We start from the raw sequence: 26,422 nt of genomic DNA, 5'->3' as shown, positions 1-26,422 counted from the left end.
GATCACTAAATTGTGAATTTTCAAGCTGCTTAGACTGAACCTGAACTTCATCCACGAATATAATTTCTTAACTCTTTAAACTAACTTATGATTTGATTTTTCATCCGTTTTTCTCATATGTGAAATTGACCCCTTAATGCTAACGGCAATCTACAATATATGTTTAATCAATCTGTTTTGACATGGTATGTCACACCTCTAGAGCAAATGGGATTTGAACCAGGGTCCTCTGACTCAAAGGTGCGATCATTATCGGTATAATGCAAACACTCTCCAGCAATCTGCAATAAACATACTATTAACTTGTTGCCTCACTGAGTGTTCATTTAATCATGCTCATCTGATTATTCAATAATTCCCACTTTAAACAACTTGAACTTGCCTGAATCTGGGCAGCTTCTTAATTTTTGCTTTAATTGGCAGTTTTATGTATTTTCTGTTTGGATCCTCTACTATCCCTAATTTTTTTTGTAAGCCATGGTTGAGCCACCTTTCCATTTTTTGCACCAGAAGGAATGATCATTTGGATTTATTTAAGGTTCAGGACTCTAGTTTCAGATTCAGTTTCTTCACTCTCCATCTTAATGTCAAATTCTATTATTTTCATGGTCGTTATTTCCCAACAGACCCTGCACAACATGATTCTTAATCAATCTGTTTTCATTGCAAAATGCACTTGGTGGCACAGTGGCTCAGAGTTTAGCACTGCTGCCTCACAGTGTCAGGGACCTGGATTCGATTCCAGCCTTGGCTGACTGTCTGTGTGGAGTTTGCGCATTTTCCACAAAGATACAAGGGTTTCTTCTTGGTGCTGCAGATTTCTCCCACAGCCCAAAGATGTGCTCATTAGGTGGATTGATCATGCTAAACTGCCTGTTGCGTCCAGCGATGTGCAGGCTACCTGCGTTAGCCATGGAAATGCAGGAATAGGGTAGGATGGGATGCCGTTCGGATGGACAGTGCAGACTCAATGGGTTGAATGGCCTGCTTCCACACTGTACACATTCTTTCTAAAATAAAAATTACTCAGCCTAGGATAGTCTACTTGCTAGTTGGTTACTCAATGTATTGGTCTGAAAAAGCCATCACACAAACATACAGCATGGGAACAGACCCTATAGTCCAACTTGTCCATGTCAACCAGATATCCTAAATAAATCTAGTCCTATTTGCCAGCATTTGGCCCATATCCCTCTAAACCCTTCCTATTCATGTACCCATCCACATGTCTTTTAAATGTTGTAATTGTATCGGCCTTCGCCACTTCCTCTGGCACCTCATTCCATACATACCCTATCCTCTGTGTGAAAAAGTTGCCTCTTAGATTCCTTTTAAATCTTTCCCCTTTCATTCTAAGCCTATGCCCTCTAGTTTGGATTTTCCCACCCTGGGGAAAAGACCCTGTCTATTTCCCCTCTCCATGTCTCACACGATTTTATAAACCTCTATAAGTCAACCCTCAGCCTCTGATGCTCCAGGGAAAGTAGCCCCAGCCTATTCAGCCTCTCCCTGTAGCTCAAACCCTCCAACCCTGGCAACATCCTTGTAAATCTTTTCTGTGCCCTTTCAAGTTCCACAACATTCTTCCTTTCGCAGGGAGACCAAAATTGCACGCAGTATTCCAGTAGTGGCCTAACCAATGTCCTGTACAGCTACAACATGACCCCCCTACTCCTACATTCTAGAAAATTCTCCTCCACAGAATTCTTGCTAGTTTGGTTTTTCTAACCCATACAAGATTGAAATCACCTATGACTACAGTTTACCCTTAGGATATACATCTCTAATCTCCTATTTAATGCCTTCCTTTACATCTTTGCTACTGTTTGTGGTGGTTTATGGACAACCCCCACCAATGTTTTCTGTACCTTTTGTGTTTCTTGCCTTCGTCCATCCACTTTCTTTGTCATGATTTTCTGAACTAATCTTTCCTCATTGCATTGATTTTGTCCTTTACTAATAATGCTACACCACTTCCTTTCCCTTTCTTAAATATTGAATCTCATGGATGTTCAGTTTCTTCTACATTATTGCCAATGAAGCTCCTGAAACTGTGATAAAGACAGATTCAAGCATTTTTTTAATTATTACTTGAAGACGAAATATTTGCAGAGCTATAGAGCTCTGTGTCATGGGACTCCCTTTAATTGGCATACTGGAGCCTGTGGTCTTTGGATTGAATGCTGCTCTACCGCACAGGGTTATTGTGCCTTTTAAATGACCAGGTCCTTGAGTTTAAAGGGAGCTTTGAATGAAACATGCCTGATCTCTCATGCTGCCACACTGCATGCATGCATGTGAACTCTTTGGCTGGCTGTGAATGCAAGTTTGTCTGGAATCTGACAAGTTCCAAGTTTTTAAGAGCAAGAATCATTGAATAGCTGGGTGAGGACGATTAAATGAGTACTCAATAAGGCAAGAAGATAGTACACAATAGTGTATTATTGATTGCCGTTTGCAAATTAGAGAGTTATTTTTACATATTTGATTCTCAAGATTTAGCTAAGGACTAAGAAATGATATATGTATTAGATGGATTTTTCAAATCAATCTTCATAAGTGAAATCTGGATAAATTGCAAATTTAGTAGGAGTGCAAACTAATTAAATAGTTCCTATGAAAAGGTGGTAGGGACAAGACAGACTGAATGGTCTCCTTCAGTGCTGTTACTATTGAATGATAACATATGCTGTTGAAATTGCTGTGTCTATTTTCTAATTTTCTCAGACTGGCAGCAGTTCAGACAAAACTGGATGAAATAGCTGGAGCATGTACTTTGTGTATAATGGGGCACATTCTGCAAACCAGCTTCTTAAAGACTACTTTTTTGACTCATTTGACAGCACAAAGGAATGTGTAATGAAACGCCTGAGTCTGAATTTCATGAAAGATTCCTGTCACAATGGCAAACTGCAAGGCTATTACTGGTTCAAAGCTAAGAAACATTATGCAGTTAGCTGCTATCTCCTCTGTGGTATATTAATGTATCCCACGGCCTGGCTATGAAGTAAATTGCTTTTGAGCAATATATGCAATGCTTCTATGGCTTGTTGCTGAATTAACAGGCTGCTTAATTCACGAGGCCTAATAGGTCAGGGCATTTTTGTGTAAAAGTCAAGTTGTCCTATGGTTTGAATTGTGATTTTAAAAAAAAACAAGCCAGTGGCACTGATACAAGTAGAATTTAACCTGGCAGCAAGCTAACTTCCTCAAGAAGTCTTCTTCCTTTCATCTCTTCCACTCTGCTTTGATCCACCGCCATGGAGGTGGTATTGGAGGTGGCACATCAATCTTAATGACATCTTCCTCCCCAATTCCAGTTCAATTTATAATAAGATTCAGATATCTCTTTTATAGGAAATATGCTGAAAAAGAAAGTGGGGTTTTCTCTAATTGTAAAAAGAATTCAAGTTCCAAGGAATAAACTGATAATGCTCTCGAACGGAAAATAAAAAAATGAGGATGGCTGTACAGGAGAAAAAAACAAAGATTCTTTTCTTTAAAATAAAAAAGCGACTATACTAATTTATGGATGTGGCCAAGATTTTTCACTTTTCTACTTTAGGAAACATGTGACAATATCAGGTATAGCAGAGACAGATACAGAGTAAAGCTCCTCGAACTTTGCTTCAGCAACGTACTTTGGAAATAAAGATCCATTCTGCAGCCATGTGCGTTTTTTTTCTGTGCAGGCATGCGACATTTTTTTCTCAACACTTGGGCTTTAAGTGAGGTTGCTAAGTAATGCTGAATAAGTGTTTATACAATAGGCCTAAGCCTGCGGGGTACATTAATCAACTGGTCCAAATTCATCTCATATAGGACTCTTGGAGCCGACAAAGAAGACTCTAATCCAATCAGTCTGTGTGTAATTGAGCCCTGTTCATGAGGTGAAATGCCAATATTTTTCTGTCATATGGTACTGATTACTGCCTCTTTATTTTTAAACTCTCCAGGGCAATAGTGAACCAACTGCTAATAAATTGTTTGAAAATCTTTAATCAGGGATGTAGACTCCAACACTAAAAAGGGAAAATAAATACACAACATTAAGGTGAATGGGATGAGATCATTTAGGGAGATAGTGGAGGTAGATTGTGCCAACAATTCATGAAACAATTGAACAGCTATTTTTATGCAATGAATATTACTTAGTGTAAGAGGATATAATGTGACACTGTTTGAAATCTGATACCAACCATAATGTGTTACACAAGGCCTTTTTGGGTCCTGTGCTCTTAAACTCCCATTTTAATGCATTCTCATTGCTATTCAAGAAATTTTCTAGTGAAGTTAATTTAAACAGTCGTGATTGCCCTGGCTAGATTCAGGATTGGAAGTGACGAGTAGATGTGTAAGGGAAGAAAGCATCTCCAAGCAAATGAAATTTAATTAACTTTGATTGTAGGAATGAAATATAGTAGTCCAGCATGATAAATATTTGTTTCATGGCAGTTTTTAACTGCAGCTGAGGGGCTGAAATATGTCTTTCAAAATGGAGTCATAAATATATTTTGCATATTTGGGGTTTAATAATGAGTATGTATCATACACCAAATCTCTAGCCTTCACCACAGAGGTATTGTGATACAGCTAGAGTCACTGAGCTGTGTGATGCGATTTGTAGATATCTATGCTCCTTGGATTATAGTGCTCAGCAAGAAATTGTTAAAAAGCAGGAAGACAAACAGATTGGAAATTCCTTATTCTTTGTAAACTAGTTGATTTTCTTCTGAAAAAAGTCCTTTAAGCAGTTCTTTACCAAGTTTTATTTGATTTACGCAGTAGCACAATGAATGATGAATCAGTGCTTTGGTGAAGAATATCTTGTGGAATTGTTCTTTTTGTTTACAATCGTCTCCCCAGGTATTTCTTCAAACTCTTCATCTTTATTTACATCTTAAAATAAGCACTTACTGGTCAATAAGTGGAAAATTAAGTTCCACCAGTTGGTGCTGAAGATTTGCATTTTTGGGTGGATTCAGTTTAGAGGCTATTTAGGTCAAATGATGCGGTCTAAGATGTACTGTTATTTTCAGTTAATTCACACTTCAACTATGACTTATTCAAGTGGCTCCTAAACCATGGATAGGAATTATGGCCAAGCTATGCACAGGTCAGGCTCTGGTGTTACTTAACAGGATTCCACACTTCAATCAGACCAGGTTGGAAGCCAGCTTTTTTTCTCTCTTGTAATCTTTTGTGTGTTTGAAGCAAGTCAACATTTTATTTTCTTCTCCATGTTGTTTATGACGATTCAGAAGTTACCATGTTTAAGACAATAGAACTCTCATCAACATGAGATGAAAGGATTACAGCAAATGTACAACTTTCAGGAAGGGCAAGCTTATAAATTCCATTTTGCATGTTTTTATTATTCATCCATTGGATAAGGGCACTGCTGGGTAGGCCACCATTTGTTGCCCATCTCTGATTGCCCAGGGGCTAAGAATCAACCTCAGTGTTGTGGGTCTGGAGTCACATGTAGGCTGCACCAGGTAAGAATGGTGGATTTCCTTCCCTAAAGGATTTTAGTGAACTAAGTAGGTTTTTACAACAATGATAGTCGTTACACAGTCTCCCTTAGGTTAGGTTTTTCTCATTCCTGATTTTTATTGAATTCATATTTTGACCATCTGCCAGGAACCCATGCGCATCAGTTAGGGATTCTGGATTACTAGTGCAGGAACATTACCACTACTGGAGCTAAAATCAATTACACCCTTTAGGTTGCACGTGAATAACAGGTAGGGGGAGGCCATTGGACCAGTATCTGCAGGCAAAATTAAGGCTCATTTTAAAGTTGTTAATTTTGTCCCTGTGTCTATATTTCCATTGTTAAATTCTAATACGCATAGGAACCTTGCTGAGGTAAATGTATCAGACTGTAATTATATTCTCCTGCCAGTGATAGTGCTGCAGTGTCTTTACTTTCGTGAGGTTGTGAAGATAATTTGATAAATTTGCATCAAAAGTTGTGTTATGAATATTAGCATAGGAATTGACGATGTGAGAAGTTGACTGAGATGCATGAAAATGTAGAATTATGTTCATGTGTATTTATTTGTAGTTTGACAATGTGTAACATTTTCTGTTTTTGAAACCTTCTGTTCCTTTTCATTTTTGTGTTTCATATGCAAGATTAACTTACTTTCATTTTATCTGCACTCTGCACTGCATTTAATTACACTTCATATTTGGTTCTTATTTTATGTGTAGAATAAACATTGTAATGTTTACAATACCCCTTCCTGCATTTCAAAGAATATTTTGAATAATGAATTCAATTAAGTAATCAATATCAGATTATTGTGGATTATCATGCCCTTGAATATTAAGCAGTATTGACACTTTAATCACTGAGGATTTGATACGTGTACACGTTAGCATTGATAAAACAAACTGCTTAAAAGGAGAACTGATAAAGGAGAAAAGAAAAAAATGAACAGTAACTGTAATCAGCATTATTTATGTTTATTCATATTTATTTGATAATACATTGCAGAATCAAAATACCAGGGTGGTGAGGTCTCAATTTGAATCCTGTGGCTTTTCTTAAACAGGGTCTTAAAGTAATGCATTGTAGTGAAATGAAAAAAATGTGGAGCATGTTTATTGTGTTGGCTTGATAATAAGTTGCAATATAAGAAAAGATAATTGTTAGTTTTATTTATACATTGATAGACTATGAGCGTCATCTAATATCTAGTCCTAAGTAAGAGTCAACCATATTGCTCTGGACGTAGTGTCATATGTAGGCCAGACCAAATAAGAATGAAAGATTTCCTTCCCTAAAGAACATTAGTAAGCCTTTTAAACCATATTTATAACAATCAACCTTGGTGCAATAGTTGCCATTACGATAGCTTTTAACTATCGGTTTATTATTATTGAATTCAAATTTTACCATCATCATAGAATTTGAACCCAAAATATAAGTTGGCCCTCTGAATTACTACTCCAATAACATTACCACTGTGCTACCATGTCATCTCAGTGATAGAGGTGTGAAAATGTATCTGTCATAAGGTTGCAGATAGGATATAGTAATTACAGGACAATCAATTTACAAGATTTGAAACTTTAAAATAAAACCATCTCAAAGATTCGGATTGCCACAGCAAGTGAAAAAATATTCCAGAAGTGTTTATCTGAAATTAATTATAAAGTAGTAGTATATCTTGTTGTTCAGTGAGATTTTATTGAATCAATTGCTATATATAGTAGATTTATTTTAAATATTTTCAAAGTCCTGTAATAAATTTTGCAAGTTGGTGTGGAGATGGCACAGGAGAAGGAATGCAAAATTCTACATTTTCAGTGAGTTCTTACTCAGTTTGTACTTTAGTTTACAAATTTTGCTGGGATTTGTTCATTTGTGATTTATATATTTTAGCCACTTGCAAATCTTAAGTTTCAGTTTTTATAAAAGAGACATGCTATCTCAGCTTTATTTTAAACTCATCAGAACAGATGCAAAAATATCAAACTTCAAAGGAAGCTACACTTATACTGTTCAGAGGAAGGGTCACGGGACCCAAACGTTGACTTTGATTTCTCCTCACAGATGCTGCCAGACCAGACTTCTGTTTTTATTTAACATTTATACTCTGTTAGAAAAGAGTGTTGATTGGTTGGTAATGTCAATCTGGGTTCAAGCCAGTTGGTGAGACAGAAATGAAGAAGCCTTTTTTCATGTATAGGAATGATTAACTGCGCAGTTTTACAGCTTCTTCCATGCACAGGTCCCGCCTCACCCCTCCTTTATATCTACCCAGTCAATTAATTAATCAATTATCCTATAACCAGCTGAACTACTTGCTATATAAGAACAAATGAACCTCTTTAGATGAAGACAAATGAATGATTCCTGAACAAAATTAATAAAAAATTAAACAGAATACCTTTTCATATTCTACAGTTTGTTGGGCCACAGCTGGAAGTTTGGGTACTGTTCTGTAGTCCACATTACAGGAGGGATGTGATTGCGTTGGAGTTGATGTAGAGGAGGTTTGCCAGGATGTTGCTGGGGCCTGGAGAGTTTTACTGATGACAAGATTGGATAGAAGAGGGTTGTTTTCCTTAGAGCAGAGGATACTGAAGGGGGACATTATTGTGATGTAGAAAATTATAAGGAGTATAGATAAGACAGGATAGACAGGAAGGACCCTTGGTGGTTGGATCAATGACCAGGGGACACAAATGTAAGGTTGAGAGAAAAAAAACAGAAGGTTGAGAGGGGACATGAGGAAATTTTTTTCACTGAGTGTAGTGAAATTTTGGAACTACCTGTAAGGGCAGTAGAGGCAGAAACGATCGTACATCTAAATACTTCTTAAATGTTATGTTTGCATTGTCAAGACAAACAAGACTATGGGCTAGATGCTGGAAAATTGGATTCAAATAGTTAGGTGTTTGTTTTTGATGAGTGCAAACTTGATGGGACAAGGGCCCTTTTCTGTGCTGTGAAACTCTATGACCCTGTGATCTTCCCTTATAATACAAATGGTAAGTCACAACATTATTTTCTTTTCCTATTCCATAATCGTTAATATTACCCTTGTGTTTCCTAAATAAGATAGCTCTAATATATTTGATCACAAAGTGACCCAAACAAAAATTAACTTCTTTTATTTCTTGTTCTTTAAACTCCTCATACCACCAGGTGTCCCTCTTTAAGAATCTCCAATAATTTCTTGGAGCAGACACTGTGAACTGACAACTATCTGACAACTGGTGATTTGCATCAACCCACTTTTATTTGATGTATTGGAATTGTGCTAAGAAAAAGCATGCCACAGTTGAGAAAGGAAATAAAATATTAAACAAATTATATTCAGAAAAATGCACATGTTTATTTTGAAAATTTTGTTTCTTTCCTATATGTTAGTGGGGTCAATCCTCACCTGTTTGCAGTGTCACTCTTTGTCGAATGCACGTTGTCTCAAAGAGAATAGTTATCCATGCAGCATTCTATGGACAACTTTTCTTAAATTGTCTCAGGTATAGGAATTTTTTTAGTATACTGGAGAAATACATGCTTTTATGTATAGTTTCTACTGACACCAGTATTTCACTTGCAGAGATACTTTGAACTACCATTTTTTATTTACATAGCTTCCCAAAGCTCATGGTTGACATTTTTTTACCACCATATTCAAATAACCATCTAAAAGATTGGCATATGAAGAATCATTTTGAGAAAAAAGACTAGCTTTGTACCTTTGGATAAGCCAAGACTGGAAAATGGAATGTGCATTTTTCTGAATTTAATTTATTTCATGTTTTATTTACTCTCGAGACTTCCTGAATAGTTGCATGATACCACTAGACCTGGGTTTAGCCTTGTATGTCCCATCAGGTAGCACGTTTTCTGTATACAGCTGTATAACATTGGCTAAATAAGGACCAAAGAACTGCGGATGCTGTAAATCCTGGAGCAAAAACAAAGTTTCTGCATTAAGCTCAGCAGGCCTGGCAGCATCTGGGAAGGAAAAAAACGCAGTTAATGTTTCGGGTCCAGTGACCCTTCCTCAGAACTGATGGTGGCTGTGAAAATGTCAGTTTATATGCCGTAAAAAAGGGAGGGGAATGGCTAGGGAGTAAATCATAGGATAGAGCCTAAGGAGGGAGAAGAACAGTTGGGCAGACAAAAAGCCGATAACAATCAGGCTAGGAGAATGCATTGTTGTTAATAGGGACTGTTAGTGACTAACAACAGGGGCTGTGTAATGGCAGGCTATGTGGGAACAAGGCCTGGTGTGTGGGTAGGGGGCTGGGACATGGGAGAGTTTAGGCCTGAAAATTATTGAACTTGATATTGAGTCCAGAGGCCTGCAGGGTCCCCCAAGCGGAAGATCAGGTGTTGTTCTTCCAGCTTGCGTTGAGCTTCACTAAAACACTGCAGCAAGCCTGAGACGCAGGTGTTTTCCAGGGAACAGTATGGCGTGTTAAAGTGGCAGGCAACGGGTAGCGTAAGGTCTTTTTTGGGAGCAGAACGTAGATGTTCTGCGAAGTGGTCACCTAGTCTATGCTTCATTTTCCCAATGTAGAGGAGACCACGTTGTGAGCAGTGAATACAATAGACTAGATTCTGGGAAGTGCACGTGAAATGTTGCTTCACCTGGAAAGTATGTTTGGGCCCTTGGATACTGCTGAGGGAGGAGATAAATGGGTGGGTGTTGCACCTTTGTCAGTTAAAGGGGAAGGTGCGGTAGCGCTGTGAGGGGGTGTTGGGGGTGAGGGAAGTGTGGACTAGGGTGTCCCAGAGGGAACGGTCTCTGCGGAAGGCGGACAAGGGAGGGGAAGGGAATATATGTCTGGTGGTGGCATCTCGCTGGATGTGGCAGAAATGGTGTCTGATGATCTTTTGGATGTGGATGCTGGTGGGATGGTAGGTGAGGATAAGGGGAACCCTATTGCTGTTGCGGGATGGAAGAGAAGGGGTGAGGGCAGAAGTGCGGGAGATGGGTTGGATCCATTTGAGGGCCCTGTTGACCACGGAGCTGGGGAATCCTCATTGAGAAAGAAGGTGGACATTTCAGGGGCTCCCTTGTTGAAGTTGGCCTCATCCGAACATGTACAACAGAAATGGGGGAACTGAGAGAATGGGATGGAGTCTTTACAAGAAGTGGGTTGTGAAAATGTGTAGTCCAGGTAACTCTGGGAGTCAGTGAGTTTATGCTGAGTATTAGTGGCCAGCCTATCCCAGAAATGGAAACAGAAATTTCAAAGAAGCGAAGGGAGGAGTCAGAGGTAGATCAGGTGAATGTGAGGGCAGGGTGGAAATTGGAGGCGAAATTGATGAAGTTTTCCAATTCCAGACGAGAGAGGGAAGCAGCACCAATGACATCATCGATGTATCGGAGATAGAGTTGTGAGTGGGGGCCGGAATAGGATTGGAACAAGGAATGTTCCACGTACCCCATGAAGAGACAGGCATAACTAGGGCCCATGCGAGTACCCATGGCAAACCCTCTCACCTGAAGAAAATGAGAGCAGTTAAAAGAGAAGTTGTTGAGGGTTAGGATAAGCTCGGCCAAGCAGAGGAGGGTGTGGTGGGTGGGGATGGTTCAGGTCTTTGCTGCAGGAAGAAGCAGAGAGTCCTAAGGCCCTTCTAGTGGGGAATGAATGTGTAAAAGGATTGCACATCCATGGTAAAGAGGAGGCGGCTGGAACTCGAAACCTGGAAGTTTTGAAACCGACATAAGGCATCAGAGGAATCATGGATGTATGTGGGTAGGGATTGGACTAGCGGGGGAGAAGACTGAATCAAGGTAGGAGGAGATGAGTTCTGTGGGGCAGGAGCAGGCTGAAACAATGCGTCTGCCTGGACAGTCCTGTTTGTGGATTTTTGGCAGGAGGTAGAAATGAGCTGTGTGGAGTTGGGAAACTATTAGTTTGGAAGCGGAGGTGGGGAGATCACCGGATGAAATGAGATCAGTTACCGCAGTGGATACAATGGCCTGATGTGTTATGGTGGGGTCATGGTCCAGGGGAAGGTAGGAGGTGGTATCTGAGAGTTGGTGCTCTGCCTCTGCAAGGTAGAGGTCAGTGCATCAGACTACAACAGCACCACCCTTATCAGCAGGCTTGATGACAAAGTCAGGGTTAGATCTGAGTGTAGTCAGTTCGGAGGGAGATAGGTTGGATTTGGTGAGGGGGCAGAGAAATTGAGGCAACTAATATCATATCGACAGTTCTCAATGAACAGATCGAGTGCAGGTAAAAGGCCAGAGGGAGGGGTCCAGGTAGTGGGAGAGTGTTGGAATTGGGCGAAAGGGTCTGTGGGATGGAGCGAGAACTATTGTCCAAAGAAATGAGCACAAAGGCGAAGACGTTGGAAGAAGTGTTCGGTGTCACGTTGTGCTCAAAATTTGTTGAGGTGGGGATGCAGAGGAATGAAGCTGAGTCCTTTGCTGAGTACAGAACATTCAGCGTCAGAGAACAGAAGGTTAGGAGGGATGGTGAATACCTGACAGGAGGTGAGACTTGTTGGGGGAGAGGATGGAGTCAGAGGCAAGGGGAGGAGAGGAAGTTTCCAGAGGGCCATGGATATTTTTGAGTTGTTGCAACTTGTGGGCCTTGATGCCTGAAGGGAAAAAAAGCTTATTGTTAGCATGACGAATGAGTGGAGGACGAAGTGGAACTGTGGAGTGATGCAATTCTGAGCCAATGTGTTGCGATGCTGTTGGAGAGAAAGGATGAGAGTGTGTGTGTGGCGCCGCATGGCACTGAGTGTGGATCTCAGCATGTGGTGAGAGCAGCCGTCTGTGGAACGTGTATAATATTTGCTGTTCACTTTCTGATACCTCGTGTACAGCAAATTCATTCCAGTTCTACAACTTTTTACTGAGAGTCATTTGTCAACTTATAAGAGGTAGTTTCGAAGCCCACCTACCTAGTATGTGTCATAGCATACTTGAAAAGGGTTGTTAAAATATCTACTGTGATTATTTGAGGCATTGCCATGGAAAATGCATGAGAATATTGTCCCAGAGATAGTAGGAACTGCAGATGCTAGAGAATCTGAGATAACAAGGTGTAGAGCTGGATGAACACAGCAGGCCAAGCAGCATCAGAGGAGCAGGAAGGCTGACGTTTCAGGCCTAGACCCTCCTTCTGAACCTTGTTATCTGAGAACTATTGTCCCCTGTTTCTGCTTAATTCAAAAAGATACATTACCAGGACATGCTCCTTTTTCCTGCAGAGGATAGGTCCTTGCATCTCATGTTAGAGGTGATTGCATGAATAGCCATTACTTGCTGAATAATTCTTGGTATATGAAGAATTACACTAACAAACAATTTAAGATTATTGAATGGTTTGCAATGTGGCTCATGTCCACTTGCTATGAACTGCATATAATCAGGTGCAGGGACATCCTTTACATGAGAGAGGAACGTATTCAGGCATTGCTCCTTTCTTTGAATTAAACAAAATAATGGGTACAATAATTTCATGGTAATGCCTCGACCAATTAGTTGGCTTGTCAACCAGTGAGCACCATTTACTTATGCAGTAGAAAATGTTGCTGTCTTTTGAAATTTGATATTCTTTTGTCGCATCTGATGAATACAAAACAAAATGCTTTGACATCCTGTCTCTTATTTTCAGAAAATTTCAAAATAGAAACTAGTATTTATTTTTTATTTTGCTGTCATTGGATTGTAGGCTGTAATTCAATTTCCAGCATTCTTTGACATTATTTTTGTTTTATTTGTATTATTATTTAAATTCTTGCATCAATTTTAGTACACCTGCAGTCTTACTAATTGCAGCTGTATTTGATTTTGTTCCCCTATAGATCCTTAACCAAAGTCCATCTCTGACAACTTACTGAAGCATCTGTTGGCTAGATCATCTTTAATTTGAGCTGCTGGTCCGCCGAAGGTATAGATGGCAATGAATAATGTGCAGTGTGAAGAACTGAACACGGACATGAGAGGGGCGCAAGATGCACAGCTCTGACTGCAACTTTTACTGATCCATCATTGAAGATGGTACACTGAATTCTGATTTTTCTTTTAAAGTGAACTGTTCCGACCGTTATAGGCCAAATTCATTTGTAAACTGAATTACTTCCATCCTGGGCACCTTATTAATGCTTCACAGAATTGACCATAATGTAATGAAGTAGACTTGATCTTTTATTTAGAAAGTTTGCATGTTTTCTGAATGGATATGAGTGACAAAAAGATCGTACATGAAGAGCAAGCACATTCCAGTGGTGCTTCAGGATTTTCCATAGAGTCTGCTAGGAGCATGCAGTCTGATGATTTCTTTCCTAGAAAATACAAAGTCATTAATGGTAACATGGGACCTCCCATTCCTTCTGGTACACCTTGCAAATCTGACAACAGCAGTCAGCTTAATGGCACACCTGCCATGCCAAAGATGGGCGTGAGGGCAAGGATCTCTGAATGGCCTCCAAAGAAAGAATTTGCAAAAGAGGGAATAAATAGTAACCTAATGACATGGGATAGCAGGTCATTAGCCGGTTATGAAAATGTTTCCATCATGAGAGGTAGTCAAAACGGACAGAATGACCAAAGTGTTGAGGGTCTGCCTGAGGAGAACCTGGATGTTACCGAGGACTTGGAATTTGCAGATGCGAGATATATTTTTGGGGATCTCTTTACTAGGTCCCCACACAGGGGCCTTCACCCAATAAGGCAGAGGAGCAACAGTGATGTTACGATCAGTGATATAGATTCTGAAGATGTTCTTGACCAAAATGCAGTAAATCCAAACACAGGTGCCGCTCTTCATCGTGAATATGGAAGCACTTCTTCAATTGACCGACAGGGTATAACTGGCGACAGTTTCTTTGCCATGCTTCGAGGATATAGAAGTGAAAGCGAGGACCAGAGGAGCCCTGGTCCACTTGGGCTTAGTGATCTGTTGCGCTGTGATTCTGGAATGTCACCCAGTCTACAAGCAGCAACTCAGATTTCTCGAGCTGAATTTGTCAGAGTTTCTGGATATGATTATGTGGATAGTTCACTTTTTTTTGGCAAAGATAGCGAAAAGGCATTCAAACGGAGATTGAAACCTGAAACAATAGAGGCATCTCTTTTTAGAAAATTGAGAACTGCAAAAAGTGAACACGAGGCATTAAGGTTCTCTTTTGAGCAGGAAGAGAACAGACTGGACAAAAGCAACCAGCTGTGGATGTGTCATAAGTGTTTTGCACACTACGATGTACAGAGCATTTTGTTTAATATAAATGACGCGATGGCAAACAGGGCTAATGTAGGGCAAAGAAAAAACACAACCACTGGTGCATCCGCAGCTTCACAACACCCAATTCCAGGAGGTTACTCTGCAAACTGTGAGTCTCCAACGGGCAGCAAAGAGGAATTAAACTCAAAGGAGAATTTGGATTCTGATGAGGGAGATGGGAAAAGCAATAATTTGACTTTGGCATGCCCATACTTCAGGAATGAGATTGGCGGGGAAGGGGAGAGACGCATCGCACTTTCCAGGGCTAACTCTTGTTCGTTTACTTGCAGTGAAAGCTGCTCCTTTGAGTCCTCACTCAGTTCTCACTGCACAAATGCAGGTGTATCAGTATTAGAAGTACCCAGAGAGAACCAAGCAATCCATCGAGAGAAAGTGAAGCGATATATCATAGAGCACATTGATCTTGGAGCATACTATTATCGTAAATACTTTTATGGGAAAGGTAAGCTGGATGTTTTCAGTCAGTCTTGACCTCTGCTTTAAGCTAGTTGATGTTTTTGAGACATCTATCAGCAGAAACTTTAAAAATGCACATTCTGCAATTATTTGTTCAGCTTTCTATGACTTCTATCTTGGCTCCACTACCTTCTGTAGTTTCCTTCTACCTCGGTGACTCTACTTTTGATACTCATTCTGTATGTTTATAGCCCATGTTCTCTTTGTTAACGTGTCTTTAGCTTTCTATTTTTTTAGTGCATGTCTTCAATCTTAAAATTACAGCCAGATTACTCAGGAGTGAAATTGAGAAGCAGTTATAGACTGTTGGAAATCTGAAACTCTCTTCAACATCTCCCAAAAGATTGTGGACGCTGAGAACTGAATGAATCTTTCAAAACTGAGATTGATAGGTTTTTGTTGGGTTCTTTGATAAAGGAATATGGAGCAAAATCCAGTAAATGGGTTCTGTACAGATCAGCCATGATCTATTTATCTGGCAGTAAATATTCTAGACGATAAGTTGATTTCTGCTTTTCTATCTTTAAGAAATGCAGTGAATGATGAAGGCTTCTGTTTCACATTCAGAAATAGATTGTCCATCAAATACTATGCAAAAGGTAAAACAATGCATAATATATGGTGGTGATGCAAATCTCTGGGAATAAATGGCTGAACAAAAGGTATTTCAGAGCTATTTACAGGTAAAGCAATGGGTCTCAAATGGAATTGTCCACTCACTTGAAAACATTTCTTGAAAAAAGAGATAGAAGTATCTGACAGAGCAGATTGCCCACTGTTATAGACTCTCTTCCATTTTCAACTCACTAAGTAGAATGTACCACAAATGGACCATTTACTCCATTGAACCAAAGATGGCAGAGAAAAAGTGAACGATGACTTTATGTTTTATTAAGCATTGTGTCAGATATGTTCTTAGGGACATTTTATTATCATTGGGGTCAATTAAGAGCAGGTCGGGATCTAGCAGTACTTCCTTTTGGCATGATAAAACAACTTTGACAACTGCAAGATATTTTATAGTCACAAAGGATTTTTAAAATGTAATAAGTGACAATGTAGGAAACATAGCCAAATTAAGCATTGCAAGATATTACAATGAGATAATGACCAGATAATATGATACAAGTGTGAGATAAATATTGACTCAGGACACCAGAAATGACTCTGAAATTTTCAAATACCCTCCTAAGAGGGAGAAGAGTGTCAGTTTAGTATGTCATCCAAAAAGTTGCCTCTCTGACAGTGGAATACCTCTTCAACATTGCACTGAAAGAATCAGCTGCCATTTTGTGCTCATGTCTCTGGAGTGGGATTCAAATCCACAGTCAACTGTCTTAGCAACTGACTGCTGATGTGTGGTTGACTGTACCACAATCATGGGGCATTCTGTTAATGACCCATGGTTTAGGGAACAATATGAAGCACAGTTTCTGATGTTTTGAGTGAGGAACTACAATCTGCAGACTGTTCTCATATCAGTGAGAAATTTGTTAATTTTCTGCATTTTGAGAGCATTTGAGGTACAGTTCAGTTTCTGGTTAATACTAAACTACAAAATGCTGATAGTGGTATATTCAGCATGAATGACAGTTGATTGACAAGAGAAGATGATCAGACTCTGTGTTGTTAGAAATGTTCATTACTGTACCCTGCATCGTGGAGCGCAAATGTTACTTGCCACCAGCGGTCCTATGTTGTGTGTTGTTCTGGTCTTGTTGGATGTGGACATGGACTGCTCCAGTATCTGAGGAGTCATGAATGGCTCTATTTTGCAATTGCTCCATTTTCATTAGGGTTTCTTCATGTCTATTTGGTTAAAATACTACTTCGTTGTTGAGGACAGTCACTCATCTCTCCTTTGGAGTGGGGTCAAAGCTGATTGGCTCTGGCTGAGCCCAAACAGAAAGTCCACATTGTACTGATATTTTTGAAAAATCTTTACATGTATATACATCATATAGAAATGTGTATGCATAGAATATTGAAAATTCATCGAGGAAAGGAAAATAAATAAGAGGCATAAATGGATTTTTGAGTGATACTGGCAACTATCATTAAAGGGAATTTGGAAGTCTTCTGGGGTATATAAATAATAAAAGTGAAAGACACAAACTGGGGCAGATTAAGGACTAAAAAGGAGAGAAGACAAAGGGTTTGTCTGAGGTATTGAATAGGCGCTATCTCACTAGCATGGACAAAGGTGTCAAAGTCATGAGGTCATTGAATTATTGGATAGGTTAAAAATTAATAGAGGCTGTAGAAAAGTGGTTGTCTTTAAAGTTCAAAGTATATCAGGACTGGGTGAGATGCATAAGAGGATACTAAAGGAAGTAGGACAGGAAATTCTAAAGCCATGAGCCGTAACTTTCCAATCCTTCTCACATATAACAATGGTGCCAGAGAAATGGAAAATTACGAATATTGTAAATGATACATTTAATCTGATCTAATTTAACCTAAGTCCTGCTATATTGAGTAATGGTGGTGGTCATTTAAACATCTTATTTGAGGAGGAGGCTCTACAGTTAACTCCTTCCTCAATGATGCAGGAGCATAGCATATCATTGCATAAGATAAGGCTGAAACATAAAAAATTGGAGCAGAGTAGGTCATTTGGCCCTTCATGCCTGCCATGCTGTTCATTTAATTATGATTGATCATTAGTGCCCTGTTCCCACTTTCTCCTCAAATCCTTTGATCCCTTTAACCCTAAAAACTATATTTAACTTGCTTGAAAACATTCAATGTTTTGACCTCAAACATCAACCAGTGTATCTGGTATGGAGGATAGTGCACACTGGATGCTGGTTGTGGTCCTTGGAGGTGAGTCATCTCAGCTGTAGGTCATGCCTCCAGGAGCTCCCCGGGGTAAGTATTTTTAACCAACCTGTCCATAGATGTTATGATGCATTCCTGTAGCAGGTGGGACTTGAACCTGGGCCTTCTAGCTCAGCAGTAGAGATACTACCACTATACTAAGAGAGCCCTGGTTCTTCTGGGGAATGTCCGAGGCCCAACCATCTTCAGCTACTTCATCAATGACTGTCCCTCCATGATAAGGTCAGAAGTGGGATGTTCGCTAATGATTGCGCAACGTTTAGTACTATTCATGACTCCTCAGAAACTTGAGCAATCCCATGTCCAAATGCAACATGATAATATCCAGGCTTGTGCCAAGATGTGACAAAAAACATTTGTGCCACACAAATGCCAGGCAATGGCCATCTCCAAAAAAGGATAATCCAACCACTTCCCCTTCACATTCATCATGATCACTGAATCCCCCATTATCAACATCCTGGGGTTACCATTGACCATTGAACTGGTTGAGGCATATGGTATAGTGGCTATAAGAGTAAGTCAAAGGCTGGCAATCTGAAATCAGTAACTTACCACCTGACTCCCCATTGTCCATTTTTTACATGTCAAAAGTCAGAAGTGTGATGAAATACCCCCCTACTTGCCTAGATGGGTGCAGCTTCAACAATAGTCGATGCTTGGCAGTATCGAGGATAAAACAGCCCACTTGATTGGCACTACATCCACAAATGTATACACTCCCTCCAGCATTGACAGTCAGTAGTAGTATCTACAAGATACACTGCATAAATTTTCTAAAGCTCCATTAAATAGTGCCTTCCAAACCCACGACTGCTGCCATTGTGAAGGGCAAAGGCAACATATCCATGGGAGTGTTGTTCTCCCTGCACATTAACCTCCAAGCAACTCACCATCCTAACTTGGAAATATATCACTGACCCTTCCGTGTCATTAGGTCAAAATCCTGGCCTTGCGTCCCAATGGCATTGTGGACTAATCGGGTGAAGTGAAGAGAATAGAACAAAATAGCCTTTAATGTCACGTGCACTCAAATGAGTGCAGTGAAAAGTTTGTAATGACTATTCTTGGAGCCATCTTAGGTAGATGCACACAGGCACAGAATTTATAGCCAGAGACGTCAAAAGATCATGCAAATGGTGTGCTTGGAGTGTCAGCAGACTGAATAAAAAGCCTCTGCAGGCGATGAAAAGTGTCAGATGGTGTGGGTAAAGTGTTAACAGCTGAATGACAAGTGAAGAGATGACCTATAATATGATTAATTGAGGGAGAGAGATAATTACAAAAAATTAAAAATAAGTTAGTGCTGGAGACAAACCAAATGGCTGGAATAACATAAATAACCCAGAATAACAGGCGTAAGAGTCACATGCCAAGGGTTTAACCAAAGTAACAGGTAATCCAAAACTGTATAAACTAACGAAGACAGCGAGATCATGAGTTATCAAGGTGATGGTGTCAAAACAGGACAATAAGGAATATTTTACAAGTACGCAATAGTATGGTAGGGTTTCATGTACCGTGACATGAACCCAAGATCATGGTTGAGGCTGCCTTCTTAAGTACAGAAGGTGGCTTCAGTTTCTGCTTGGCAGTTCTGCATTCCTGTGTATTTTGAAGGCTGTCTTGGAGGACATTAACCCGAAGATCGGAGACTGAATGTCTTTGACTGCTGAAGTGGGAAGGAACCTGCCTGCCTGACGATTGTTGTACGATGTCCATTCATCTGTTGTCGTAGCGTATGCGTGGCCTTGCCAATATATCATGTGTCAGGGCATTCTTGCTTGCAGCATGTGAGGTAGACAACATTGGCTGAGTCACTTGATTACCTGCCATGTATGTGGTGGGTCGTGTTCCTAAGTGTAATGGTAGTATCCATGTCGATGATCTGGTATGTCTTGCAGAGGTGTGAGTTGGGTCAGTCTCTTGAAGGCTGAGTAGTTTGCTGCGAATGATGGTCTGTTTAAGGTTTAGCAGTTGTTTGAAAGCAAGAAGTGGAGGCGTAGGAATGAACTTGGCCAGACGTTCATTGTCATCCATGACAGGTTGAAGGTTGTGGAGATTATGGTATAGTCTTTCCACTCCAGAGAAGTACTGGATGACGAAGGGTGCTCTATTGGTCGTGTCCTGTGTCTTTTCTGAGGTGGTTTTTCGCAAACGCATGTCAGAACTGATGATTGATGAGTTGAACATCATATCCATTTCTTATGATGGTGTCTTTTAGCATCTTTAGGTGTCTGTCACATCCCCCCTTGCCTGAGTAGACCCTGCATACATGTAGGGCTTGTCTGTAGGGAATAGCTTCTTTAACATGTTTAGTGTGGAAGCTAAGAATTGCAACATTGTGAGGTTATCTGTGAGCTTGCAGTGGAGTGAGATACTCACCTTGCAGTAGAGGTATCTGTCGTTGATGGAGATGCATTTGCCCAGGAATGAGACTGATTCCAAAGAGTAGTCTGTGGTAAGTCTGATGGTGGGGTGAAACTTGTTGATATCCCTTTGTAGTTGTTTCAGTGATTCCTCACCATGAGTCCAAAGGAAGAAAATGTCATCAATGTATCTGGTGCTTAGCGTTGGTCGGAGGTTCTGTGCAACCAGGAAGTCTTGTTCGAACCTGTGCATGAAAATGTAGGCATATTGTGGAGCAAATCTGGTCCCCGTGGCTATTCTGTGTGTCTAGATGAAGAATTGGTTGTTGAAGGTAAAGATGTTGTGGTCGAGTTTGAAGCAGATGAGTTGTAAGATGGCATCTGGAAATTGGCTGTTGGTGGTATTGAGTACAGAGGCTTTTGTGGCGATGCTGTAATCATGGGGGTTGCTGCTGTAGTGTGCCAAAATGTCTGTTGAGATGAGGAATGTTCCCAGTTCGACGGGTTCATGGGTGCTGAGTTTCTGAAAGAAGTCTGTAGTATCGTGAGAGAAATTGGGGGTTCCTTTGTACAATGGGTTTCAAGATGCCCATGACGAAGCCAGAGGTTCTCACACAGAGTCCTGACATTGAGGCCACTTTTAGACTACTATGTTCAATTCTGGTCACCCTTTTTTAAGAAGGATGTTGTTAAACTTGAGAGGATGCAAAAAAGACTTAGAAGGATGTTATGGAACTGGAGGATTTGAGCTGTCGAGAGAGGCTGAATAGGCTTTTTTCCCTCGAGTGTTGGAGTCTGAGCAGTGACCTCATAGAGGTTTACAAAATCATGAGACACATGGATAGAGGCAATAGCCGAGGTCATTTTCCTGGCATAAGGGAATCTAAAACTAGGGGCACAGGTTTAAAGTGAGGGGGAAAGATATTTAATGGACCTGGGGGCAATGTTTTCACGCAGAAAGTGGTGCATGTATAGAATGAGCTGCCAGAGGAAGTAGGGTAGACTGGTACAATTGTAAGATTCAAAAGGCATCTGGATGAGTATGTGAATAGGAAGGGTTTGGAGGGATATGGGCCAAATGCTGGCAAACGGGAGTAGATCAGATTGGGATGTCCGGTTGACATGGATGAGTTGGACTGAAGAGCCTGTTTCCATGCTGTATGACTCCATGTCTATATAACCACGTTCTGAGTGGAGAAATTTCCTCTCATTTCAGTCTGAAGGGGTCTATTCCATATCCTTAAACACTGAACTCTGGTTTTGCACTGTACAGTCATGCAGAACACCCTTGCTGTGTTTACCCTATTTATTCCGGTTAGAGATCTATGGGATGCATGCCATTCCCATAACTCTTCTAAACTCCAGTGAAGCATTTGCAACAGTTTTCTCCCAGAAGTGACAGGAGGAGAACTGTACCATCAAAAGATGCCAGTTGTTAGCCAGTTTGATTCACTCCATGGCAAAAATCAGTGAAGGTGCTGGATATGCAGTGAACCCTGACAGTATTATGGCAGTAGTACTGAAAACCTGATCTCCAGAACTCACCACTCCTCTAGTTAAACTGTTCCAGTACAGCCCTTGCAATCTACTTGACAATGGGAAAAATTACCCAGGTAAGCCCCATACCCAAAAGCAGGACAAACCCAACCTGGCAGATTACTGTCTTGCTGTTTACTCTCTGTCATCATTGAAATGATGAAAGAGGCCATCAACAGTGCTATAAAACATGACTTACTTAGCAATAACCTGCTCACTGATGCTCAGGTTGTGTTCTGTCAGGGCCACTTGGCACTTTACCTCATTACAGCCTTGGTTTAAACATGGACAAATGAATCAAAAACAGAAATTGCAGGAACAGAAATGAATCAAAAGCAGAGTTAATGTTTCGGATCAAGTGACCCTTCTTCCAAACTGATATATGCTGAAGATGGGGTGGGGGAGGAGTAAATAACAGGTGGACATTGAGTCCAGAGACTGAGAGAGAAAACAGCAGTTGGGCAGACAAAGGAATGGGTAAAGGTTAGCCTGGAAGAATCAATAGCTGCTAATGGCAATCATTGACTGACAGCGGGTTGTTTGTGGTAGCAGTCCATGTGACTGACCAGGCCTGGTGTGTGGGTGTTGAGACAAGGACATGGGAGAAGGTGCTCAGGTTCTCATATTACTGAACTCAATATTGAGTCTGGAAGGCTTCAGGGTCTGTTCGCTGTTGCTTTGTCAGACTCCTGGAACTGCCTACTAACAGCATTTGGATTTCAGCAATTCAAGAAGGCAACTCATAATCATGATGGCAGTTAGGGATGCGAAATAAATACTACCCCAGTCAGCCATTCCTGCATCTTCTATGTGGAGTTTTAAAAAATAAAACATTTACTGATGAACAGATTCACTACTCCGAAGGATGTTCTTGGAGGTGCTGTAAAAGTATTCTTCCTACAGTTCATCTTGTACATGACGCCAATGTGTGTTAGTATAAAGAGTTGGAATGTCTATGGTGGAGGATACATTGTTGTTCAAAGTTGTTGCTCTATCCTAGATATTGTTGAATTTAGCATTAACAGTGTGAAGCTGGATGAACACAGCAGGCCAGGTAGCATCAGAGGAGCAGGCAAGCTGACGCTTCGGGTCTAGACCCTTTTGCGGTTTTCTGAGGAAAGGTCCCGACTTGAAACATCAACTTTCCTGCTTCTGTGCTGCCTGGCCTGCTGTGGTCCTCCAGCTCCACAATGTGTTATCTCTTACTGCAGCATCTGCAGTTCTTGCTATCTCTGAGTTGAATTTAGCGTGTTGTTGAAGTTGCATTCTGTTTGGTTAAGTAGAGACTATTCTTTGTCTATCTGCGTTATATGGTAATAGACATTGGAGAGTTTGGTGAGTGATTCATTGTAGAATTCCTAGAGTATTTTGATGAGTGGCCACTTGGGTTTCTGCTCATTTGTAACCTCAGGGGTGTTGAATGTGAGGATTTGGTAATGATATAGTTTCAGCGATGGTTTATTTCTCTTTTTGTGAAGATGGGCCACTACTTGGCTCTTTTGTTCTTCTGTCTACTTAACTTGCCTGGCCTGAACATTTCCAGGTTTTGTTGCACAGACATGCAGACATTGCAGTATATAAAATTTTTGAATAAGTGCTTTCTAAAGGTGCGCAAGAATAGAGAAAATGTGAGGTTAAGTGCACGAATCATTGAAGTTGCCAGGGCAGCTTGAAAATTTGGTTGAAAAGGCATGCAGGTCCTGAGCTCTATAAATATAAGTATATAATATAAAAAGAAGGTAGCTACGATGAACTAAACGCACAGTTCTACTCAGCTTTACTGGACACCGAAAAACGTAAGCACAACAAACTCACTGGTTCCTGCCACCTTAAACAGGCTTCCTCCACCTCCCAAATCCCCAGCCTGACCCTGCACCTCTCCCACAATGTACTCGCCGCCATTGGCCATGAGGCCACAGCCGGTGAACCCACCGATGATGTCACAACCACCACAGCCGGGCACATCACTGCCAGGATCGCGTACACGACCGCTGCTGTGGCCACCGCCTCCACCTCTACCACGTAGAACACAAATGCCACCGTCACCGCCGCTGCTGCCGCCCGCCACCGACTCTACTCCGCCCACCGCCGCTGCCAAAGCCACATTCCCCACCGCCGACTCTACTCCGCCCACCGCTGCTGCCAACGCCGCATTCCCCACCGCCGACTCTACTCCGCCCACCACCGCTGCCAACGCCGCATTCCCCACCGCCGACTCTACTCCACCCACCGCCGCTGCCAACGCCGCATTCCCCACCGCCGACTCTACTCCACCCACCGCCGCTGCCAAAGCCGCATTCCCCACCGCCGACTCTACTCCGCCCACCACCGCTGCCAACGCCGCATTCCCCACCGCCGACTCTACTCCACCCACCGCCGCTGCCAACGCCGCATTCCCCACCGCCGACTCTACTCCACCCACCGCCGCTGCCAACGCCACATTCCCCACCGCCGACTCTACTCCGCCCACCGCCGACTCTACTCCGCCCACCACCGCTGCCAACGCCGCATTCCCCACCGCCGACTCTACTCCGCCCAACGCCGACGCATCTCTCTCCCTGTTCGTGGCGCTCGCGCACTGTCCCTGTCATCCTTCCTCTTGCTCCGTCCTGTGCTCCGCTGCTCCCGCTCCGTCGCTGGCGCCCTCGCTCCTGCCCTGGCTCCATCCCTGGTGCCCTCACTCCCGCTCTCACTCTGCCCTGTGTTCCGCCGCTCCGGCTCTGTCCCTGTCTCTATCTCTCTCCCTGTCCCTGGTGCGCTCGCTCGCGCACCCGCTCCGTCCCTGGCGCCCTCGCTCCTGCTCTGGCTCCATCCCTGGTGCCCTCGCTCCCGCTCTGGCTCCATCCCTGGTGCCCTCTCTCCGGCTCTCACTCTGCCCTGTGTTCCGCCGCTCCCGCTCTGTCCCTGTCTCTATCTCTCTCCCTGTACCTGGCACCCTCGCTCGCGCACCCGCTCCGTCCCTGGCGCCCTCGCTCCCGCTCTGGCTCCGTCCCTGGCGCCCTCGCTCCCGCTCTGGCTCCGTCCCTGGCGCCCTCGCTCCCGCTCTGGCTCCGTCCCTGGCGCCCTCGCTCCCGCTCTGGCTCTGTCCTTGGCACCCTCGCTCCCGCTCCGTCCATGTCTCTCTCTCTCTCTCTTCCTGTTCCTGGCACTCCCGCTGTGTCCCCGGCGCCCTCGCAGCCGCTGTGTCCCCGGCGCCCTCGCAGCCACTGTGTCCCCGGCGCCCTAGCACCCGTTCCGTCCCTGGCGCTCTCGCTCCCGCTCTGTCCATGTCTCTCTCTCTCTCTCTCTCTCTCTCTCTCTCTCTCTCTCTCTCTCTCTCTCTCTCTCTCTCCCTGTTCCTGGCGCTCCTGGTCTGTCCCCGGCGCCCTCGCACCCGCTGGGTCCCCGGCGCCCTCGGTCTCATTCTGTCCCCGGCGCCCTCGCAGCGGCTGCGTCCCCGGCGTTCTCGCTCTCATTCTGTCCCCGGCGTCCTCGCACCTGCTGCGTCCCCGGCGCCATCTCTCTCTGCGTCCCTGGCACTCACGCCGTCAGTCTCACTACGTCCCTGGCACCTTCGCTCCCGCTCTCGTTCGACTTTGGCTCCCTAGCTCTCACACTCCCTCCGTCCCTGCCATCAAACACTCTCGCTCTTGCTCTTGCTGCGTCCCTGGCACTCTCGCTCCCGCTCCCGCTCCATCCATGTCTCTCTCTCTCTCTTCCTGTTCCTGGCACTCCCGCTGTGTCCCCGGCGCCCTCGCAGCCGCTGTGTCCCCGGCGCCCTAGCACCCGCTCCGTCCCTGGCGCTCTCGCTCCCGCTCTGTCCATTTCTCTCTCTCTCTCTCCCTGTTCCTGGCGCTCCTGGTCTGTCCCCGGCGCCCTCGCACCCGCAGGGTCCCCGGCGCCCTCGCTCTCATTCTGTCCCCGGCGCCCTCACTCTCGCTGCGTCCCCCGCGCCCTCGCACCCACTGGGTCCCCGGCGCCCTCGCTCTCATTCTGTCCCGGCACCCTCGCACCCGCTGCATCCCCGGCGCTCTCGCTGCGTCCCCCGCGCCCTCGCACCCGCTACGTCCCCGGCGCCCTCGCTCTCACTCTGTCCGCGGCGCCCTTGCAGCCGCTGCGCCCCTGGCGCCCTCGCTCTCATTCAGTCCCCCGCGCCCTCACACCTGCTGTGTCTGCGGCGCCCTCGCACCTGCTGTGTCCCCGGCGCCCTCGCACCCGCTCCCGCTCCATCCATGTCTCTCTCACTCCCTGTTCCTGGCACTCCCGCTGTGTCCCCGGCGCCCTCGCGGCCGCTGTGTCCCCAGCGCCCTCGCACCCACTGGCTCCCTGGCGCCCTCACTCCCGCTCCCGCTCTGTCCATGTCTCTCTCTCTCTCCCTGTTCCTGGCGCTCCCGGGCCGTTTCCCGGCGCCCTCGCAACCGCTGCGTCCCCCGCGCCCTCGCACCCACTGGGTCCCCGGCGCCCTCGCTCTCATTCTGCCCCCGACGCCCTTGCAG

General features: G+C 43.4%; 1 protein-coding gene across 6 annotated transcripts in view; it reads left to right on the top strand.

Moving 5' to 3' along the window:
* Positions 1-26,422, top strand: part of LOC125452648 (signal-induced proliferation-associated 1-like protein 2) — a 548,569-nt gene that overhangs the window by 161,821 nt on the left and 360,326 nt on the right. For 5 of the 6 annotated variants that reach the window (XM_059645560.1, XM_059645558.1, XM_059645559.1 and 2 more), the window contains exon 2: positions 13,307-15,187. The exons of the other annotated variant lie outside the window; for it this stretch is intronic. In XM_059645560.1, coding sequence (XP_059501543.1) covers positions 13,678-15,187 — 1,510 coding nt within the window. In that variant the 5' untranslated portion in view covers positions 13,307-13,677. The remainder of the gene's footprint in view (positions 1-13,306; positions 15,188-26,422) is intronic. 6 annotated transcript variants of the gene reach the window in all.

Source organism: Stegostoma tigrinum, chromosome 4 (assembly GCF_030684315.1).
Source record: "Stegostoma tigrinum isolate sSteTig4 chromosome 4, sSteTig4.hap1, whole genome shotgun sequence".
NCBI lineage: Eukaryota > Metazoa > Chordata > Chondrichthyes > Orectolobiformes > Stegostomatidae > Stegostoma > Stegostoma tigrinum.
This window is presented reverse-complemented; position numbering and strand designations above follow the sequence as displayed.